Source organism: Microcaecilia unicolor, chromosome 8 (assembly GCF_901765095.1).
Source record: "Microcaecilia unicolor chromosome 8, aMicUni1.1, whole genome shotgun sequence".
NCBI classification, from domain to species: domain Eukaryota; kingdom Metazoa; phylum Chordata; class Amphibia; order Gymnophiona; family Siphonopidae; genus Microcaecilia; species Microcaecilia unicolor.
In genome coordinates, this window is record NC_044038.1 from 173,638,871 (window position 1) to 173,660,427 (window position 21,557).

Here is a 21,557-nt window from a genome sequence, read left to right on the forward strand (position 1 = left end):
TTTGGCTATAGAATGTGTGCAGTATTTTAACAATTTTGCTGCAAAAGTTTGATGCCTTGGTCAATTTATGGAATTACAGCAAATAATATACAATTAAAAAAAAAGTCACTGAAAGACTAAAATAAGTTCCATTATATCCTATGTAAGGTTATCATATTTTAAATAACTACCAAGTAAGGTCACAACATTTCTTATTGCTCAGAAATATGTATGACCCAGCCACAATGAAATACTATATAGTCTGCTTCCCAAACTGGCTCAGCAAGAAGCCTTTGAAAAGATGAACCATTCCACACCAGAAATACTACTTACTGCAAGATCTACAAGGTGCAGCTTGCCCATGCGGACATGCATATTTCCATCCACACCTTTCTCACTACATTCAATGGTAATCGTGAAGATAGCATGGGAACGAGAACTGTGTTCATTCATGTTAGTGGCACCAACAGAACCTTTAAAAAAATGAAAACCAGTCAACCACAAATTTATGTTGCCATTAAATAGTTAATGATACATGCATTAAAAAGTTTACAAATAACTATACTTAGACTGCTTAAATTGAAAAATAGCCATTTTCAAACCCAAAAGAGACAGTTATATTTTTATCTGGAATTACAGAGCTAACTTTAAAAATGGCCAAATCAAAGATATGCTCATAGCGAGTCTAGGGGAAAAATTAGTGCATCTGGCCATAACTACTTAAAGCTGAACAATATATGCAAAGATTTGATATGGCATCTAATAGATAATCATCCTTACGATTTTTGTGGCCTAACGTCATGATCCTGTCCATATCATCGGCATTATTTACAACATAAGCCGAGAGATCTTTAATGTAGACGCCAACATCAGGTCTTTCCTTAACCTACAACAAACAAACTAAAATGTTAGAAATTAATATTCCCAGCAATACAGAACTTACAGAAAATGCTGTGTTATGGGACAACATTACCATGAAATTACATAATATCAATCTGCATTTCACTTACATTCCTCTAAGGTACAGTATAAAGCATGCGTGTACAATACCAAGCATGCCAACTGATCTAGCTGGTGCTTTCTGCCTATGTCATTTTACTGACAAGGTAAAGACAATTCAAAAAAAAAAAAAAATCTTGCACCAAAAGATCAATTTTACTGCAATAATAAAATATTAGTATTATGTAACTCAGAAGCAGAAAATGTCATAATGGAACATTTTGAAAGTCGCACATAAAAAGGACACAAGAAGAAACAGAACCTACTTTTATGTGATATATGTGTAGGTGTTCCTGCGGTTGGAGAACAGGAAGAGCAGGGGCAGTACTGGCATTTATGCATTTATTCTTATCAAATATACATACAATTACTCCAGGCTCAGCTCTGTTGTAAAATGTCTGCCATCTACTATCCAATGGAGGGGAGCAATTTTATGAAAAAGCATGTATGTCTTCCCTGCCTAGGAGTCCTTTTATCCTCCATGTGCATCATAATAATCCAAAATAACCTTTTCTTACCTCTAATCTCTGTGTCTGATCTTTACCCAGCAAATCCCGTACTTCTTCATTATATATCTCCAGATAAGACACTCTGACCAGGAATCTACAGATAAGACACAATGTTTAAAATAAAGGAGTGCTTAAGTGGTTTCAAGTATGTGTCACCACTATTCCATGAAAACTTATTATCAAGATGGGAGGAAAAAACTGAAGAATCCCTACTTGTCACTTTCTCTTGGGGGGCTCCCTGCTTTAATAATTAGACATCAAAGAACCAAATCCCCCCACAAAGAAAAATACTAGCATGGACAAACCTTTAAATACCAATAGAGCTTAATCGTCAGACTAGACACAGCAATGATCCCTGAGAATCAGGCAAATACCTTAGACCTTCTCAGTTACTACACTATTGTGAAACCTATGTGCCTTTTACAATGCAAAGTGAATGATATGGAAGAAATTGTACAAATAGACAGTTTGAAGTTTGACTGTACCTTTAATTGGCTATTCAATAAAAATTGTTTGAACATACACTGCAAGGAGAAAAATAAGTTAATCTTCAAAAATGTATGATTAACTGTTTTGTCTAAAAAAGCATATTCATGGTATATGCTTAAATCTTGCAAACAAAAAAAAACCTTTAACAATGTGTCATGTCTGTATTTTGCTTTGGATAAAGAAAGTATGACTAAATGTGTTCGCCTCCAACAACCTATCAGTACAGTCATAATCAAGCCATCTGCTGTGATCTCAATTTTTCAAGCTCTTTTACCAGTTAAATGAACCCTCTCCAGAGCATGCTCAGTTTAGCATGATCATGCTATTTAGGGGTAGTGGATTTGATATACCACCTTTCTGTGGGACAACCAAATGGTTTACATATATTATATGCAGGTATGTTCTCTGTCCCTAGTGGGCACACAATATATTTAAACGATCGAGAGAGAGAGAGAGAGAGAGAAGGTTGTGTGATTACACTTGAATATAGAAAATATATATGCATACACAAAGGATTAATAAAAAAAATATCCTTTATAAACAAGGGGGATTTTTTGTTTTAAGGAACATAATATTGTGCAACATAAATTTTAAAATGTGACAAATTAAAAGAATACAACATGACTATGTTTCACCATGCAGCGTGCTATCAGTAGTACTATACAAGTGAACAAAAGAAAAAAAGTGCTCACTAGAAATTAAAACAAAAAGGACCTTTATTCTATTGAAGTAATCACACAAAACCCGACATTTCACCAACAGGCTGCATTAGGGGTATTGTGAAATACATAAATTAACACGTACTTAAAAATTACATTTAAAAGTTAAATTTAAAAATGTCTATAAAATCAATAAAGCAAAACAAATAAAGCAAATGATGCAATAAAGATTAAAAAAAAAAAAAAAAGTATTACCTATGGAAAATACAAAAGGAAAAATGTGCACAAGTCGGTTTCAGTATTACCATAAGCTGCAACAGACTCAATGTTTCTTAATGAGAACACAAATTTGGCAAGGTATGGATGGATAGATCTCTTTGTAACACCAATTGTATCTTTTACCCTGGAATGGCGATGCCATAACAGGTCTTTGTAAGCCACATTGAGTCTGCAAATATGTGGGAAAATGTGGGATACAAGTGCAATAAATAAATTAGATAGATAGATAGATAGATAGATAGATAGATAGATAGATAGATAGATAGATAGATAGATTTGCTACTGTGTGATGCCACTCTGTACTTTTTTTTTAAATTGTAAGTTTCAGATTAGGTTTTGTCATTCAAGTTTTGCATATTTTGAATATACTTTTTTTTTTTATATCTAGTTTTAGTTTTCAAGATCTCACTATAGGTGTAAGTAGTTACCTTATTTCATTTTTTTTTCACTTTGTTCAGTTTTCATTACGTTACTGATTATAATGAGAAAATTACCATCTCTCTGTATGTCATTTTTGGCCCCAATTTGTACTTTTAAAAGGTGATATCCCAACGGCAGTTCATTAGCCACACAATCAGAGGACGCAATGATTTCCTTTTTTTTTTTTAATCAACGGTGTTTTTCAAAGTAAGACTATACAGAGGTTTCTTTGTGGCCGCTTTGGTTTCTCTATGCTTCTGTGTATATACTATACATTATTGGAGGTCTACACATTTTTGCATTTGGAGCCCTTTTCTTTCAATAGAAGATGCGGTCTCTCAGAGTTTACCATATGATGGGGCAGATATGGGAAAATTAGGTTCTTACCTTGGTGATTTTCTTTCCTTTAGTCACAGCAGATGACTCCATTAACTGATGGGTTGTATCTGCCTACCAGCAGGTGGAGATAGAGAACACTGAAAGACCATAGTGCCTCTAGGACAGCTAGCTCCAACTGCCTTCAGTATTTGAGATTTCCAAAGCAGAGTGAACCATAAAGGTATAATAAACTTTCCTCACAGCGAACAATCACCCCATAACAGGAGCATCAAAGGAGGGACGATCTCAACCTCCTGTAGTAGAACATCATGTAGAAATTCTGATAACTGTTTTCCAACTTCTCCCAATGAGATTAATATCTGCATGAAAGATCTGAACAAAAAACAAAGTCAGACAGGGAGGGATCATGGATTCATCTGCTGTGACTAAAGGAAAGAACATTACCAAGGTAAGAACCTAAATTTTCCCTTCCTTGTCAGCAGCAGCAGATGAATCCATTAACTGATGGGATGTACAAAAGCAATCCCTACTTAGGGTGGGAACAGGCCACGCCACAAGCCAATATTTAAGCTCCAAAAACAGCGCCCTGCTTCGCTGCAACATCCAGCCTGTAATGCCGGGCAAAGGAGAGCTGAGAAGCCCAAGTAGCCGCACTACAGATCTCTTGAAGAGAGAGTACACCCATTTCAGCCCACGAGGAGATGACTCTCGTGGAATGCGCATTAAAAGCTTCAGGCAGAGACCGACCTGAAAGCAGATACGCAGCAAAAATTACTTCCTTGAGCCAACGGACTATAGTGGCCTTAGACGCTGGACCTCCACGCCGAGGACCTGACAACAAGACAAAAAAGTGAAGTCATTAGACATCTGTAGATACTGCAACAGCGCCCTGCAGACATCCAGAAGATGTAACTGCCCAAAGGAGTCCGGGAACTCTTCCCTAGAAAAGGAAGGAAGAAAAATGGGCTGGTTCAGGTGAAATGCTGAAACCACCTTAGGCAGGAAGGAAGGCACTGTATGTACCGTTACTGCGGACCCCGAGAATTGCAGAAAAGGATCCCGACAGGACAGCGCCTGCAGCTCAGACACACGTCTAGCCGATGTGATGGCCACCAAAAAGACTGTCTTAAGAGTCACATCCTTCTCCAAAGGTCGCCTAAGTGGCTCGAAGGGCGAACACTGAAGAGCCTTCAACACTAGCCACAGGTTCCAGGCCGGACAGGGCCACAGGACAGGTGGACGGAGCCTTAAGCACCCCTCTGAGAAATCTGGCAATGTCCGGATGAGCAGCAAGGGACAAGCCAGCGACCTTCCCTCGATAGTATGATAATGCTGCCACTTGCACCCGCAGGGAATTGTAAGCCAGGCCTTTTTGTAAGCCCAGCACAATTCAGACTGTAGCTCACGTGGGTGTGATCGCCTTTGAAACACCCCACGCCTCAAACTTGTGCCAGATCCGCGCATAAGCTGCAGAGGTGGACCACTTGCGGGCCTGCAAGAGAGTGGAGATGACCTTATTAGAGTAGCCCTTGTCTCTCAATTGCACCCTCTCAATAGCCAGGCCATAAGACCAAATCGGCAGGGATCCTCCATAGTCACCGGACCCTGAACCAACAGGTTTGGCACTAGGGGCAAATGCACCGGCGCGTCCACCAACATCCGGCAGAGATTCGCATACCACGGACGCCTTGGCCGATCTGGAGCTATGAGAATCACCAGACCTCGGTGCTGTCAAATCTGCAGGAGGACTCATCCTATCAAGGGCCAGGGTTGAGCCAGAGCATCCAACCCCTCCGAGTGAGATCTCTCCTTCTGCTGAAAAAGCGAGGTACTTTGGCGTTTGCACTTGACGCCATTAGATCCATTCTGGGTGTCACCCATTTGTCACAAATCTGAAGAAAAACTTCTTCTGCCAGTTCCCATTCCGCCAGGTCGATTTGATGTCTACTGAGAAAATCGGCTTGCACATTGCTCTGACCTGCTATGTGAGCTGCTGACAGAAGCTGCAGGTGGAGCTCGGCCCAGTGGCAAATCTGAGCGGCCTCCGTGGCCAGGGCCCTGCACTGAGTGCCGCCCTGACAATTTATGTATGCCACCGCTGTCGTGTTGTCTGACAGAACCCGGACAGCAAGCCCCTTTAGAGTCTTTTGAAAGGCCACAAGAGCCTGAAATATCGCTCTCAGTTCCAAGCGATTGATGGACCACCCCGCTTCCAAGGGTGTCCACAGACCCTGAGCATAGCTTCCTTGGCAATGCGCTCTCCAGCCTAGAAAGCTGGCATCTGTTATCACCAGGCACCAGGAAGGAAGCACCAAAGGCATTCCTTGGCGCAGCATCCTGTCGGAGAGCCACTAATCCAAACTGAGCCGGGCCGCAGGGAGCAACGTTAGTCTGCGTTGATATTCCTGGGACATCAGAGACCATTGTTGAAGCAGGGCAATCTGCAGAGGCCTGATATGCGCTCTCACCCAAGGCACCACCTCCAAGGTGGCAGTCATCGACCTCAGCAGCTGGACAAAGTCCCAAACTCGTGGGCAAGGCATCCGCAGGAGCAAACGGACCCGATTCTGAAGCCTGCACCACTTTTGGTCAGGGAGAAAGACCAACCCCGATGTCGTGTCAAACCGGACCCCCAAATATTTGAGGGACTGAGAGGGGGTCAGGTGACTTTTGGGTATATTGACCACCCAGCCTAGCGCCTGCAGGACTGCCACCACTCTGGCTGTGGCTAGACGACTCTCCATTGCCGAGTCCGCTCTGATGAGCCAGTCATCGAGATAAGGGTGAACTCTGATACCCTCTCGCCTGAGGCAGGCAGCTACTACCACCATTACCTTGGAAAAGGTACGGGGAGCTGTGGCTAGGCTGAAAGGCAAGGCCTGAAACTGGAAATGCTTTCCCAACACTGCAAAGCGGAGGAACCGCTGGTGTGGAGGCCAGATAGGAATGTGCAAATAAGCTTCTTTTAGGTACAGAGACGTGAGAAACTCTCCTGGCTGTACTGCTGCAATGACGGAGCGCAGGGTTTCCATGCGAAAAAGTCGTACTCTGAGAGCCTCGTTTACTCTTCATAAGTCGAGGATCGGCCTGAAAGACCCGCCTTTTTGAGGCACAACAAAATTCCCGCGTTCAGCGGGAGGGGATCACCGCTCCGAGGTGCAGCAAGACTTATAAGGTCTCCTCTACCGCCGCCCGTTTTACGGCAGTGTCGCATCAGGACTCCACAAACACGTCTCTCACCGGGGCACCGAATTCCAGTCGGTACCCTTCTCTGATCAGGTCCAGGACCCACTGATCTGAGGTAACCTTGGTCCACTCTAGAAAGAGGGAAAGATGTCCTCCTATTGCAGGCAAGGAGGCGTGGACCGGCATCCCATCATTGTGGAGGACGCCCCTGAACTCCTGGCCTAGAACCGACCCCTGCGGAACGTTTGTCCGAGCGAAAGGAGTTCCTCTGTTGAAAACGGGCACGTTGAGAAAACCCAGCAGAGCGCCCCGGGCGATACCTTCGAGCTTCACGGAAGCGAGGTCTGGAAGAGGAGGGAAACACAGAACCCTTGGAAGAAGGCCTCGGCCTATCCTCAGGTAACCTCTGGGGTTTAGATTCCCCCAGGTCTTTCACAATCTTCTCCAATTCCTCTCCAAATAACAGTAGGCCCCGAAAGGGTAGCCTCACCAGTCTTTGCTTAGAAGCCATGTCAGCCGCCCAATGCCGCAGCCAAAGAAGGCGGCGGGTGGGCACCGTCACAGACATCTGTTTAGCCGAAGCTCTGACCAGATCATACAGGGCATCAGTCAAAAATGACAGGGCCGACTCCATCCGTGGGGCAAGCTCAGAAAGGGGGTCCGCACCATCTGCAGGCTGTTCCACCGCCTGCTGTAGCCAGGAAAGACATGCCCGGGCTGCATAGGAACTGCAAATAGATTCCCTCAAAGCAAGGCCCACAATTTCAAAGGACTGCTTCAGTGCGGACTCAAGCCGCCGGTCCTGCATGTCTTTCAAAGCGACTCCTCCTCCTACTGGGAGAGTGGTCTTTTTGTCACTGCCGTGACCAATGCATCCACTTTAGGCATCCCCAAAGGGGCCAAGTGCTCCTCACGCAGAGGGTAAAGCTGACCCATAGCCCTGGCCACTTTCAAAGGCCCGTCGGGGTCAGACCATTGAGCAGAAATAAGCTCTTGGATGGAGTCATGCCCAAGAAAGGCCTGAGTAGGCTTCTTAGTACTCGCCAACCTAAGATTAACAGAGGCGTCGCCTTCAGCAGGATCATCAATTGAGAGGGCCTGCAAGGCATCAGTAATGAGAGCTGGCAGCTCGCAGTGGAAAATCCAAACCACATTGGGATCATCCAAATCCAATGGCAAACAGGCACCCTCCTCTGGATCATCCGTCCCTGAGGGTCTGCCAGACCCCTGACTCTCCACAGCCCGACCAAGGTGGGGGGAAAAAGGGTATGCGCCACTTTCAGACGGGGAATTTACTAGTCTATGTTCAGCGTGTTTCCAACGCTCGGGGGAGCAAATAACCTCTGAAGTCATCCCCGGGGCATCAACACCCAGAGGGAAGCCAGGAGGCAATGTTGTGTCAGACACCTGCGGCAGAGCTCTTTTCAGCCTGAATGCCTTATGCATTAAAAGCACAAACTCAGGGGAGAAAAACTCACCCTGACCCTCCGCCTCCGAATTAGGAGAAACGGATGTAGGAGCTCCTCTGGCAGCTTCTAAATGAGGCATCCCCCTGCACTCAGACTCCTCCGCAACCGCGAGGGTCGAGGCATGTGGCGCTTCCAAAATGGCGCCCGCTGCCAGCTCCATCGAGCAGGAAGAAACATCGCTCGGCATGCTCAAACTAGCGTGAGCGTCTAAGGAGCATGTTTTACACAGCCCCGCTACTGATCTGCGTTTACCACAACAGGAGCAGCGCTTAACTCCTTCAGCAGCCATCGTCCGTTTTTTCACAGGACGGGAACATAGCAATAAAATGGCGGCTTCACGCCAAAACTTACCCGATCGGAACGGCGTCCGCGGGACCTCCCCGGAGCTGGGCACCACTTTCACATCAGAAGACAGAGTCAACGAGCTCCAGTCAAGCTGCACAGAACCAGGATCACTGGAAAAAGCCTCAGAACAGCCATGCAGTAAAAGCGCGCTCTTTTTTATTTTTTTTTAACGCTGTGAGGAAAGTTGGAGGCAGGCAGCAACAGAGGGACTCCGGGAGGCAGGGGGAATGCGTAAGGCCGGGAGAGAGCGAACCTATATGCCTTTAAAGTGGGCACCGCCAGCCACAACACCCCCGCTCAACTGGCAAAGCAAAGGAGCCACCCCAGGCAGTCTGAAATCCAGGAGCTGATCAAGCTACGTCCACACCTGCTGGGAGACAGAGAAATACTGAAGGCAGTTGGGGCTAGCCGTCCTAGAGGCACTGGCAGTTGGGGCTAGCCGTCCTAGAGGCACTATGGTCTTTCAGTGTTCTCTATCTCCACCGGCTGGTTGGTAGGCGGATACAACCAGTTAATGGATTCATCTGCTGCTGATGACAAGGAAATTACCATTTGGTCTCTTTGTTTAGTTAATCGTATCCTTAGAACTTTTATGATGTCTTTGTAATACGTTTTTGTTTTCCGGATTGGCGAGACCTTCTCGTCTTTTGATATCAGTTTTCCTTTCTGATACTTGTATGTTCGCTGTGTATAGGACACTATTCGATTTACAGTTCACACGCTTTAAAGGTACATCGAGAACAGCAGTTTATCTCTTTTTTTTTTTTTAACATATACACAGCTGTTGGTCCATTTATTTGTATAGCTGTGGGTAACGCTACTGTGTGATGCCACTTTCCTTTTTTCATTTGTAACTTTCAGAATGTGTTTTGTCACTCATGTTTTGCATATTCTGAATATCCTTTTTTTTCCATTTTACATCTAGTTTCAATTTTTAATATCTCCCCAGTGGCGTAGCAAGGGCGGGGCGGTGGGGGCGGTCCGCCCCGGGTGTCAACAGGTGGGGGGGTACATCCGTCCACCACCCCCCCCCCCCCCCCCCGGGCACAGCGCCTCCCCCCCCCCCCGACATGGTCCCCACCTGTCTACGAGCTCCATCCATCTGCAGCGCTGCTGTAAAAATCGCTTTGTCGGCCCTTCCCTCACTGTGTCCCACCCTTGAGGAAATAGGAAGTTACGTCAGAGGGCGGGACACAGCGAGTGAGGGAAGGGCCGACGAAGCAAATTTTTACAGCAGCGCTGCAGATGGATGGAGCTCGTAGACAGGTAGGGACCGTGTCGGGGTGGCGCTATGCCGGTGGGGGGGGGGGGTCCACACCGGTGGGGGGGTGTCGTGTTGGTCTGCACCCGGGAGGGGGGGGTGCAGCGGCGATCTGCCCCGGGTGGCAGCCGCCCCCGCTACGCCACTGTATCTCCCCATAGGTGTAAGTAGTTACCTTATTTTACTATATAGTCAGTTTTATTACTTTGCTCAGTTTTTATTATGCTACTGGTTATAATGAGGAAATGACATCCTCGTCTCTTTATGTGTCATTTTTGGTGCCAATTTTTACTTTTAAAAGGAGATACCCCGACCGAAGTACATTTTTACTTGGTTCATTAGCCATGCGATCAGAGGAGGCACTGATTTCCTATTTTTTATCTAAGGTCTTTTTCAAGGTAAGACCATACAGAAGTTTTTTTTTTATTTACTCCACTCATGGCCACTTTGGTTTCTCTATGCTTTTGTATGTATACTATACGTTATCAGAGGTCTACTCATAACTTTATATTTGGAGCCCTTTTATTTAAAATAGAAGACTCTGTCTTTCAGCGTTTACCGTGTGATGGGGTAGATATATTATCATTTGGATTCTCTGTTTAGTTAATCACAGCCTCATCCTTAAAACTTTTATATTATCTTTATTATGCATTTTTGTGTTTTTGAATTGACAAGCCCTTCCAGTCTTTTGATATCAGCTTTTCCTTCCGACACCATTGCTGTCTTTATTTGCATTTATTTTAAGTTTTATTATTAACATGTCTCTTCTGCAATGCTTATTGAGAGCGCTTACTATCAGCAGTCTGTCTATAATGATATACTGTTTGACCATAGCAATAACCCTCTACATGTTATCTACATTCTAAGCATTGCATTCTCAAAATGTAGTACTTTTTTTTTTTTTTTTTTTTTTTAATAAAAATTAGGTATAGTGGTTTTGGGGGGTTTTTTAGGGTATGCACAGTGCACAATTGGTATTTCAATTATTCATAGAGTTGAATTCTTTACTATGTCACATGTTTTACGTTTGTGACCCAAGTTTGTAATCAGACACTTTTTCAAAATCTCAGTAGTACTGTTACTATCTGTATCAGCAGTGGCCAGGTTTGATATTTTTAAAGAACAAGTCTATAAACCTACCATGTTATCTATGTCTCTATCATATATTTACTAACATTTTTGGGTATAGATTTGCTTAATTACATCGAGGACAGCAAACACACATACTTTTGTGTGTGTATATATGCATAGGTTACATAGGTTACACTTCACAATACGAATCCATTGCTTTTATCTTTATTATTTATGCTATTCATCTGCACTGTACTTTGTATATGTATTCCAGAATTTTGTGGTGTATCTTTTGTAAACCCTACCTTAGCGGGTTTTTTTTGCATTTAAGAGATACTACATTGGAGATTTAGTCATCTAGTTGTCATCCAACAAGGTTGGTCCATATACATTTCTTTCAACACGAGTTTTTCTTTTATAGTTTTGTACTGTTCTTCATATACACATTTTGTTTTGCTCATATTTATATATTTTCTATTTTTAATATTTGTCCTTTCGAGAGACAGAGATATATACATATGATTTTCATTGTTATAAACAGTAGTATTAAAATGTTACATCAGCTATCATTTTTTATATTTCTTTAGACTCCTGAGGCAAGCCATAGGCCGAAACAGTGCTGTGTCAAGTCTTTTTACCAATAAATCTTCCTTAAAAGTATCAAGGTTGTCCCTCTCATTTCTGGAGTCCACGGTCGATTTCCCACTTGTTTTCTTCTGTTACTATATCCTGCAGGATTTTAGAGTTCTCCTCCTTGGTGGATTTCCACTGGTTGTTTAATAATACAAAAGTAGACTGATAGAAAACATGAACACATTAAATAATTTATTAGTCTGAATCGAAAAACAAACCCGACATGGCCACGTTTCGCCCTCAGGCTGAGTCAGGGGTCAAAACTAAGAAATAAAAACACAGATATCAAATCATCAAACATACTTCATATATATCAGCTTTCCTTATAAAACATTCATATGTGTCATTATATTTTCAAAATAATTTCAAATAATAACATCAATATAGATATACAGTCAACCATGAACATCAAACAATTATATAAAAACTCTTGTGTCAATCATGATAAACATTGTTTTATTATTTGAAATTATTTTGAAAATATGACACATATGAATGTTTTATAAGGAAAGCTGATATATATGAAGTATGTTTGATGATTTGATATCTGTGTTTTTATTTCTTAGTTTTGACCCCTGATACAGCCTAAGGGCGAAACGTGGCCACTTTGGGTTTGTTTTTTGATTCACACCAATAAATTATTTCATGTGTTAATGTTTTCTATCAGTCTACCTTTTTTATTATTATTCTACCATAGTAAGGAGACTGTTGCCTTTTTTGTTTGTTTTTCCACTGGTTGTTTACAACTATAAAATTTGGATCTAAAGAAAAGAGAATGTGACAAAATATACCTTGTATCACCCTCTGCTTTTGCTATATGCCCAAATACATGGGCAAAAGAATTTGGGATAATTCCTCTAAGTTCAGGCACAGCTCGAACACCTTCCATTGTAAATGTTTTCCCTGTTCCTGTCTGACCATATGCAAAAATAGTTCCTGAAATATAAAGACAAAAACAAGTATTAGGTAATTACAATACCCAATTTCTCGCTTATCTCATATAAAAAAAAAAAAAAAAAAGATAAGGATTCTGTATGTACTGCTAGCAGGGAACCATAGATATATATAATCCCCTACTAACATGAGGAAAAATACAGTTGTATTCTGAACCATATCTTGCAGAAGAATCTAGGCAGCCAAGCAAAGCTGCATAAAAAGGAAAACATAGAAAACAACAAATAAAAATAAAAAGTATTTCACAACAAAAATCATAACAGTAACAAATCTTTAAAATGCAAATAATTCTTAACATGCGTTAATTATCCAATTCAAGAAGGTATCTATTAAGGAGCCACCTTGTTTTAGGCACAACAAAAAAAACACGCATAAATGCCAGTATTTTGGCCACATATGCAGGTACCATAAATGACCTGATAAAATACTAACTAGCATCAAAGTCTAAACATACATTTCATAGCAGGTACTTTCACTGTGGATATGCGTAGGGGGCAGATTTTGGATGGAGAAAGGGTGGAGTCTGCTGCCCTTAAGTACTAATAACAAAATCTTATACTAAACGTAATAAATAACTCAAAGCCAATGAAGAGTGGTAAGACACAGGATTATATAATCAAACTTGTCGGCCCCCCCAAAAAAGTTTTGCAATGGTATTTTAAACCAGTTGTGGATGACAGAGAAAGAAAAACAACGGAAAGAGTAGACCCTCAGAAAGAATTACAGTAATCCAACCTATTGAGAAGTAGGGTAAAAACTAAGGAAAGGGGATCTTCTCCATCAAAGAACAATTTAATATTGCACAACTGTCTCAAAGTAAAGAAAGATGACTTAAAAAGCAGATTGAAAGAGAAAAATTAGATAAAGTGAATGCCAAGGACAGAAAGATTAAAAAGAAACTAGGAAGGGAAAGGGGGGAGGGAATAGGGGAGAAATTGAAAAGTGAACTGTTTTAAGAAATGCCTTGTTTATTGTTACTTGGTTCAAGAAAAATGATTTAAACATAAAAAGAAACTAGGTATGTCTTTAACTGATGGTGCTAAAGATGAAAAAAGAACATTACAAGCAATCCAAACTTGGTGATACTTAGTATAAAAACTAATAGACAATGGATATAGATAAAATAAAACATAGAAGAGCCATTATTTCAAAAGAAAAACATGCATATACCATTGTATCCTTCTAAAACGGAATCGATAATAGGTCTGGCAGTTAAGTTGTAGACATCAAGCTGTTTACTCTGTGGTCCAAAAACTGTATCAAACGTGAAAGTCTTGGGAGGTTCATTGGGAGAATCCACTTTATGCACAGTAATGGTTCCTCGCATCTCATCCACACCGACTGCCATCCTATTGCACATGGCCTTTTCCCTCTCATTCAAGGGCCGGCATCGAACCACAACCTTCACATTATCAGAGGATTCTGGTTTTTCTGACTTGTTGATCTAAGTAAGAACAAAAACAGATTTATAACAATATTAAAAAAAAAAAATACTTTAATGTAATTTTATGATACTGAACAAAACTACATACAGCTAAAATCATCAAAATCAAACTAGAAGATAGCACATTGCTTTTATACCGAAAGCATGAGGGGTTAAGATCCAGTCCAATTGATGAAAAGGGTTACATAAGTACATAAGTATTGCTACACTGGGAAAGACCAAAGGTCCATCAAGCCCCGCATCCTGTTTCCAACAGTGGCCAATCCAGGTCACAAATACCCGGCAAGATCACAAAAATGTACAAAACATTTTATACTGCTTATCCCAGAAATAGTGGATTTTCCCCAAGTCCATTTAATAACGGTCTATGGACTTTTCCTTTAGGAAGCCATCCAAACCTTTTTTTAAACTTCACTAAGCTAACCGCCTTTACCACATTCTCTGGCAATGAATTCCAGAGTTTAATTACACGTTGAGTGAAGAAACATTTTCTCCGATTCGTTTTAAATTTACTATATTGTAGCTTCATCACATGCCCCCTAGTCCTAGTATTTTTGGAAAGCGTGAACAGATGCTTCACATCTACCCGTTCAACTCCACTCATTATTTTATAGACCTCTATCATACAGTGGGGGAAATAAGTATTTGATCCCTTGCTGATTTTGTAAGTTTGCCCACTGACAAAGACATGAGCAGCCCATAATTGAAGGGTAGGTTATTGGTAACAGTGAGAGATAGCACATCACAAATTAAATCCGGAAAATCACATTGTGGAAAGTATATGAATTTATTTGCATTCTGCAGAGGGAAATAAGTATTTGATCCCCCACCAACCAGTAAGAGATCTGGCCCCTACAGACCAGGTAGATGCTCCAAATCAACTCGTTACCTGCATGACAGACAGCTGTCGGCAATGGTCACCTGTATGAAAGACACCTGTCCACAGACTCAGTGAATCAGTCAGACTCTAACCTCTACAAAATGGCCAAGAGCAAGGAGCTGTCTAAGGATGTCAGGGACAAGATCATACACCTGCACAAGGCTGGAATGGGCTACAAAACCATCAGTAAGACGCTGGGCGAGAAGGAGACAACTGTTGGTGCCATAGTAAGAAAATGGAAGAAGTACAAAATGACTGTCCATCGACAAAGATCTGGGGCTCCACGCAAAATCTCACCTCGTGGGGTATCCTTGATCATGAGGAAGGTTAGAAATCAGCCTACAACTACAAGGGGGGAACTTGTCAATGATCTCAAGGCAGCTGGGACCACTGTCACCACGAAAACCATTGGTAACACATTACGACATAACGGATTGCAATCCTGCAGTGCCCGCAAGGTCCCCCTGCTCCGGAAGGCACATGTGACGGCCCGTCTGAAGTTTGCCAGTGAACACCTGGATGATGCCGAGAGTGATTGGGAGAAGGTGCTGTGGTCAGATGAGACAAAAATTGAGCTCTTTGGCATGAACTCAACTCGCCGTGTTTGGAGGAAGAGAAATGCTGCCTATGACCCAAAGAACACCGTCCCCACTGTCAAGCATGGAGGTGGAAATGTTATGTTTTGGGGGTGTTTCTCTGCTAAGGGCACAGGACTACTTCACCGCATCAATGGGAGAATGGATGGGGCCATGTACCGTACAATTCTGAGTGACAACCTCCTTCCCTCCGCCAGGGCCTTAAAAATGGGTCGTGGCTGGGTCTTCCAGCACGACAATGACCCAAAACATACAGCCAAGGCAACAAAGGAGTGGCTCAGGAAGAAGCACATTAGGGTCATGGAGTGGCCTAGCCAGTCACCAGACCTTAATCCCATTGAAAACTTATGGAGGGAGCTGAAGCTGCGAGTTGCCAAGCGACAGCCCAGAACTCTTAATGATTTAGAGATGATCTGCAAAGAGGAGTGGACCAAAATTCCTCCTGACATGTGTGCAAACCTCATCATCAACTACAGAAGACGTCTGACCGCTGTGCTTGCCAACAAGGGTTTTGCCACCAAGTATTAGGTCTTGTTTGCCAGAGGGATTAAATACTTATTTCCCTCTGCAGAATGCAAATAAATTCATATACTTTCCACAATGTGATTTTCCGGATTTAATTTGTGATGTGCTATCTCTCACTGTTACCAATAACCTACCCTTCAATTATGGGCTGCTCATGTCTTTGTCAGTGGGCAAACTTACAAAATCAGCAAGGGATCAAATACTTATTTCCCCCACTGTATCTCCCCTCAGCCGCCTTTTCTCCAAGCTGAAGAGCCCTAGCCGCTTTAGCCTTTCCTCATAGGGAAGTCACCCCATCCCCTTTATCATTTTCGTCGCCCTTCTCTGCACCTTTTCTAATTCCACTATATCTTTTTTGAGATATGGTGACCAGAATTTAATACAATATTGGAGGTGCGGTCACACCATGGAGCGATACAAAGGCATTATAACATCCTCATTTTTGTTTTCCATTCCTTTCCTAATAATATCTAACATTCTATTTGCTTTCTTAGCCGCAGCAGAACAACTGAGCAGACGGTTTCAATGTATCATCAACAACAACACCTAGATCCCTTTCTTGGTCCGTGACTCCTAACATGGAACCTTGCATGACATAGCTATAGTTTGGTTTTTAGCCTACCTTTATGAATAAAAATTTGGTTTATGAGATCACCACGTGTGAGGTATGGTGTGTATGTCTGTATCAACCTCACTAATAATTTCTGTTTGGTGTCCTATCGACAAGATATTTTAAGGATATTTTTAAAATCCAGGCATGTGTGTGGCCTTGGACGCACAAGTCCCGAATTAATTTCTGAGGGAAGTTCTTGTCTTTTCTTTCTTTGGGACATTCCTTTTATTTAGGAAACAGTTGACGTTCTGGAAACAAACCAAACACTGGTATGAATACTAGCACAGAAGGCCAAAAACATGTATACATTAAAGCATGATCACTTGCACCAGCCCTATAGCTGGTATGAATGCCCACACCTAGATGTTAGTGTGGGTGTGAGTGTTCTAAAATGCAAGGTGAAATAGGCACTTATGTGCCGCAACAAACAGCAGGAATATCCATTCAGAAATAAACCTGTCCAAAAAATGGACAGGGAAAACATCAGGCACTTGCACATCCATTTCATAGCACATTAATGCCTATGTTATATAATATCAACAGGCGTTCATATTGTTGTCACCCCCCCCCCCCCCCATGCCTTCCAATCTCTCCTACACAAACAATGGACAAGAAAACCATGACACCCCAAGCCCTACCCTCACCAACCCTTTAAAATGCCCCCCCCCCCAAGATGTAGATGTCCCATTACAGTGGCCCCAGGCAGCAGCTGACCCTCTCTGCTGCTGTCTTGGCGGGTGCCAGGATCAAAAGGTGGCACCTCTGCCTTCATGCTATAAGACAGAGGCACCAGGATCCAAGATAGCACCTGGACATTCCAGGTTGAAGTCTAACTTCCAACATCAACCTTTATAGACATGAATGTTACTTTCACTTCCACAACAGGGAATGAATATCCATATTTTTGGCCCATCCAAGTCCTGCCCAGACCATGTCCCCTTGCCAGATGCATGTTCTTTCAGTTTTAGAGAGTTAAAGCCTGGCTTTGTAAAATCGGGATTTGGACATCCATTCAATACGGACATCTAAAAACACAAACAGCTTCCATAATAAGCACATGAGAACCTTTCCACGAGATGGTATTCTAAAAGAGGCCAATTAAGTGCCTTCTTGCTTCCTAAAACTAGGTAACTCCTTATAGAATTATCCCATCGCATGTTATCATTCTAATTTATTGGTTATCCTATATGCTCAAAGCAGCATATAAATAAACACACACAGAGCATTTTACATACAATCACAAAATTGGTTTAAAAAAAATATACCCAAACTCTTTGCACTTGAGACCTGACATTTGTTCTTCACACTAAAAGTTGCCTTTACAAAGCTATTAGCCAGTACAAAGACACTTTTTAATTGATTGTAAACGATGGAAAAAGAAGATGTAGATGGGTATTTTCCATATGACATCCAAATGTCCAGTGCCAAACTTGGTCATATTCCACCCAGAAAAAGGTCTGTTTGGTTCAAAAATCACACTATTTTAGATCTATTTGTTCTCAGTGTGTCTTTAAGGGCTATTTTCAAACAATCAAAAAACGTCCAAGAGAAAAGCACAAAAACATGCCATTGGGATGTTTAGGGACCAGCAGTCCTATTAGGCTGGCCACACAGACATCCCAGCAGAGTAGCTTAGAGGGCACTGCTGTGAACTTCATATAAAAAGGTCCCAGGTACACATCACGTCAGAAACCCCTTATATTGTATGGTGAGCACTCCGGAAATACCAAAAAAGTGTACTATATGCAAACATACACCACTATAACAGCCTTTATGCCTGCAGGGATCACATATATGTGGTTTCAGTAGGTAGTGTGTGGTTTTTGAAGCATTCACACTTTCCGTCACAAGTGTACCAGTTTTGGATATGGCCCTGGGTCCCCTTTTCTACAGTCCACTGCACCAACCGCTGGGCTACTCTAGGAACATGCTGCTCTAAGAGGAATGGTCGTTATATCTGAAGCCATATAGAGCCTGGTATGTACGGTCACTTTCACCTCTTGGGGGTGGGTGGGAGGGGGATCAGTGACCACTGGAGGATTAAGGGGGATGGGGGTCATGCCTTTAACCCTCTGGTGGTTATCTGGTTTGGGCACTTTTTGGCACTTATTTGTTATTGAAGCAGGTCTAGCTAAAAACATTTTTTGTTCTGGACATTTTTACAATGTCCCATTATCGCAGAAAAATGTCTAAATCGTAAGCTCGCCCTAGTCCTGCCCAAAATATGCCTCCAACATGCCCCCTTGAGATTTAGACGAACCGCAAAGAAAAACATATTTAGAATACATTTTGAAAATAGCGATTTGGATGTATTTGCAAAAAAAGATGTCCATCTGCCCTCTTTGTGCCATTTTTCTGTTTCAAAAATGAGTCCCATAGTAGCTAATAAATAAAACATGTTAAACAGATGCCAATTGTTACAGAAAAATATCTGAACTCCACGCACCTAAAAGGTAGCAAGGTTCAGGCACATGACTGATGTCCTTGAGCTCCAGGAAGACTTGTACAGTTTAAAGGTAGAACAATAATTTAGTGCTTAAAAGTTATTGAAAATAATACAAAATTATACACTGTCAAATCAGAAGCACGAATCATAGGTCCTCAGACCCTTAGAGGTCCTTTTACTAAGTCGCGGTAGCATTTTTAGCTCATGGTAGAAATCATTTGGCAGTAAACACTGAGGCGCCCTTAGTAATATAATGGGCATCTCGGTGTTTACTGTCAGCTCATTTCTACAGCGAGCTAAAAACACTACCATAGTCTAGTAAAAGACCCCCTTAGAGATGATACATAACAATGCAGATTTTAACAGGTTAATCTAATTCTATATGCTTGTCTTACTTATCTATACCAGAAGTCTTTAGAATCTTAAAGAATTTTTACTATACAGAAACAAAACACAAAAAATGTGACCTGTAAAGTATAAATACATTTTTGTCACCCTAGTGTCAGATTCCATTTCAGAAGCACACTTGGATGTTGATGAAAACAGAATAGATTTTGCTCTGCAAATTAAAAAGGGTGAAAAGCAATAAAATACAGTTTTTGTGAGACAAAAGTGAATAGTACCAAAGCAAATCCAAATATTTTTCCTTTAGCCTGTGAAAAAGGCCACCAGTCAAATATTAATCAGTAATCTGACCATCAACACAACTAAAGAACTTCATTGAACCGAGGCCATAATGAATAAAATTAATCTGGTTGCCACTGTCATTTATGAAATTTTCCTGGTAATTCAAAGTCCAAGCAATTCATACAATATTTTACAAATAAATAACTATCAAACACCAGAAAAATAAACTCCTCTGAATGTGGTAAACAAAAAAAAAACTCTTATTGCTTCAGAAAACTGGCACTTAGCACAACTGAACTTCTGATACTATGATGAATAAAATACATCAAACATCAATAACAAACTCCTCTGAATGTGCTCAGAAAAGATCTTAAAACATTTTAACTGAAGAAAGCCTGAAAGTCTCTGCCATAAAGCAATGTATCAGAAGAGAAAAATTATGAGGCCAGCAGATGCAGATCACTTGGTCCACATAGAGGGGCATAATTGAAGGGGGCCAGCCATCTATTTGGGTGGCCATCTCTAAGGCCGGCCCAGTAAAGCAGCATACCCAACCGTATTATCGAAACAAGATGGCTGGCCATCTTTCATTTTGATAATACATAAATAACTGTCAGAATATTCTGATGTTTTGTCACAAAAATGTTTCCCATTTCAGATACATCTCCAAATTAGATTGCACAGTTTAACAGCTTAACTCAGAATCGGAAATCCAGTATCAAAAGTAAAGGAGCTAATAACTGAAAATAAACAAAGGCAAGAGAGACATACAAATATTTGGATAAACCTCGGAACTCTACCCATATCAGAACTTCTGATATGGGTGTAGCTACGGGGGGGGCCACGGGGGCCTGGGCCCCCACAAATTTTGTCCGGACCCTTGGTTTGGCTGGTGGGGGTCCCCAACCCCCGCCAGCCAGAGCCTTTTTCAGTGCGGTCTCCGGCACAGCTGCGTTCGCTGCCTGCCCCCTGCTCTTCTTGCTCCTCTTGTGCACACTGACGCTCAGTGGACCCCAGCGCAGCCGCGTTTGCTGCCTGCCCCCTGCTCTTCTTGCTCCTCTTGTGCACACTGACGCTCAGCGGACTCCAGCGCAGCCGTGTTCACTGCCTGCCCCCTGCTCTTCTTTCTTCTTAAGCCTCCTGTGTACCCCAGCCAGCAAAGGTATTTGTTTGTGAGGGGGCGGTACTCTAAATGTGGCCCCAACCTCGGGCTCTGGCCCCCTCCCACATCAGAAGTTCTGATCCATTCCAGGACCCCAAAACCCCAAACAGGCTTTAATTTCCTACAGCTAGTCACGCCATGCAGAGCAGCCTCGTCCAGTCGCAGTGGTCAGATTTATTAGTCTTATTTGCTTTCAGCGTTGTCTGCGGTGCAAAATAAACAAAATCATAACATCTGCGCTCATAAGGTGCCGCGAGCCCGATTTAATTATACAGCAGGTAAAAGCCATGAACAGCGTCACTGCACACCGCGCTCCACCACCACTGCTGTCAGAAGGCCGGTGACTGGAAGAAACCCGCAACCGTTATTTACCGATCGTTTTCGGTCCATAAAGCACGGGGACAAGGCGCCCACGGGTCGCGAGAGGGCCGCCAGGCAGCCTCCATCCTTCCCACTACCCACCATAGCAACCACAGCCCAACCCAAACCAAGCTCGTGCCAAAGAAAGGACCACTAAAAGAAATACAACACACATTCTTTTAAACACTTACCGGCATCTTCGCCACTCAAAGCAGCCCAAAGCCAAAACAAAGTCCTGTAACAATCCGTCACGCTACATTCACGGATGTATATAAACCTCCCGAGGTGAAACACTGAGCTGCAGACAGTTCC

The 21,557-nt window shown here is 42.4% G+C and overlaps 1 protein-coding gene across 4 annotated transcripts in view; it reads right to left on the minus strand.

Moving 5' to 3' along the window:
- Positions 1-21,557, minus strand: part of KIF3A (kinesin family member 3A) — an 82,520-nt gene extending 60,963 nt beyond the window's left edge. For all 4 annotated transcript variants that reach the window (XM_030211604.1, XM_030211603.1, XM_030211602.1 and 1 more), the window contains exons 1-6: positions 21,437-21,557; positions 13,763-14,036; positions 12,430-12,574; positions 1,497-1,581; positions 760-865; positions 313-452 (exon numbers count right to left, since the gene is read on the minus strand). In XM_030211604.1, the coding sequence (XP_030067464.1) occupies positions 313-452; positions 760-865; positions 1,497-1,581; positions 12,430-12,574; positions 13,763-14,036; positions 21,437-21,442 (756 nt within the window). In that variant the 5' untranslated portion in view covers positions 21,443-21,557. The remainder of the gene's footprint in view (positions 1-312; positions 453-759; positions 866-1,496; positions 1,582-12,429; positions 12,575-13,762; positions 14,037-21,436) is intronic.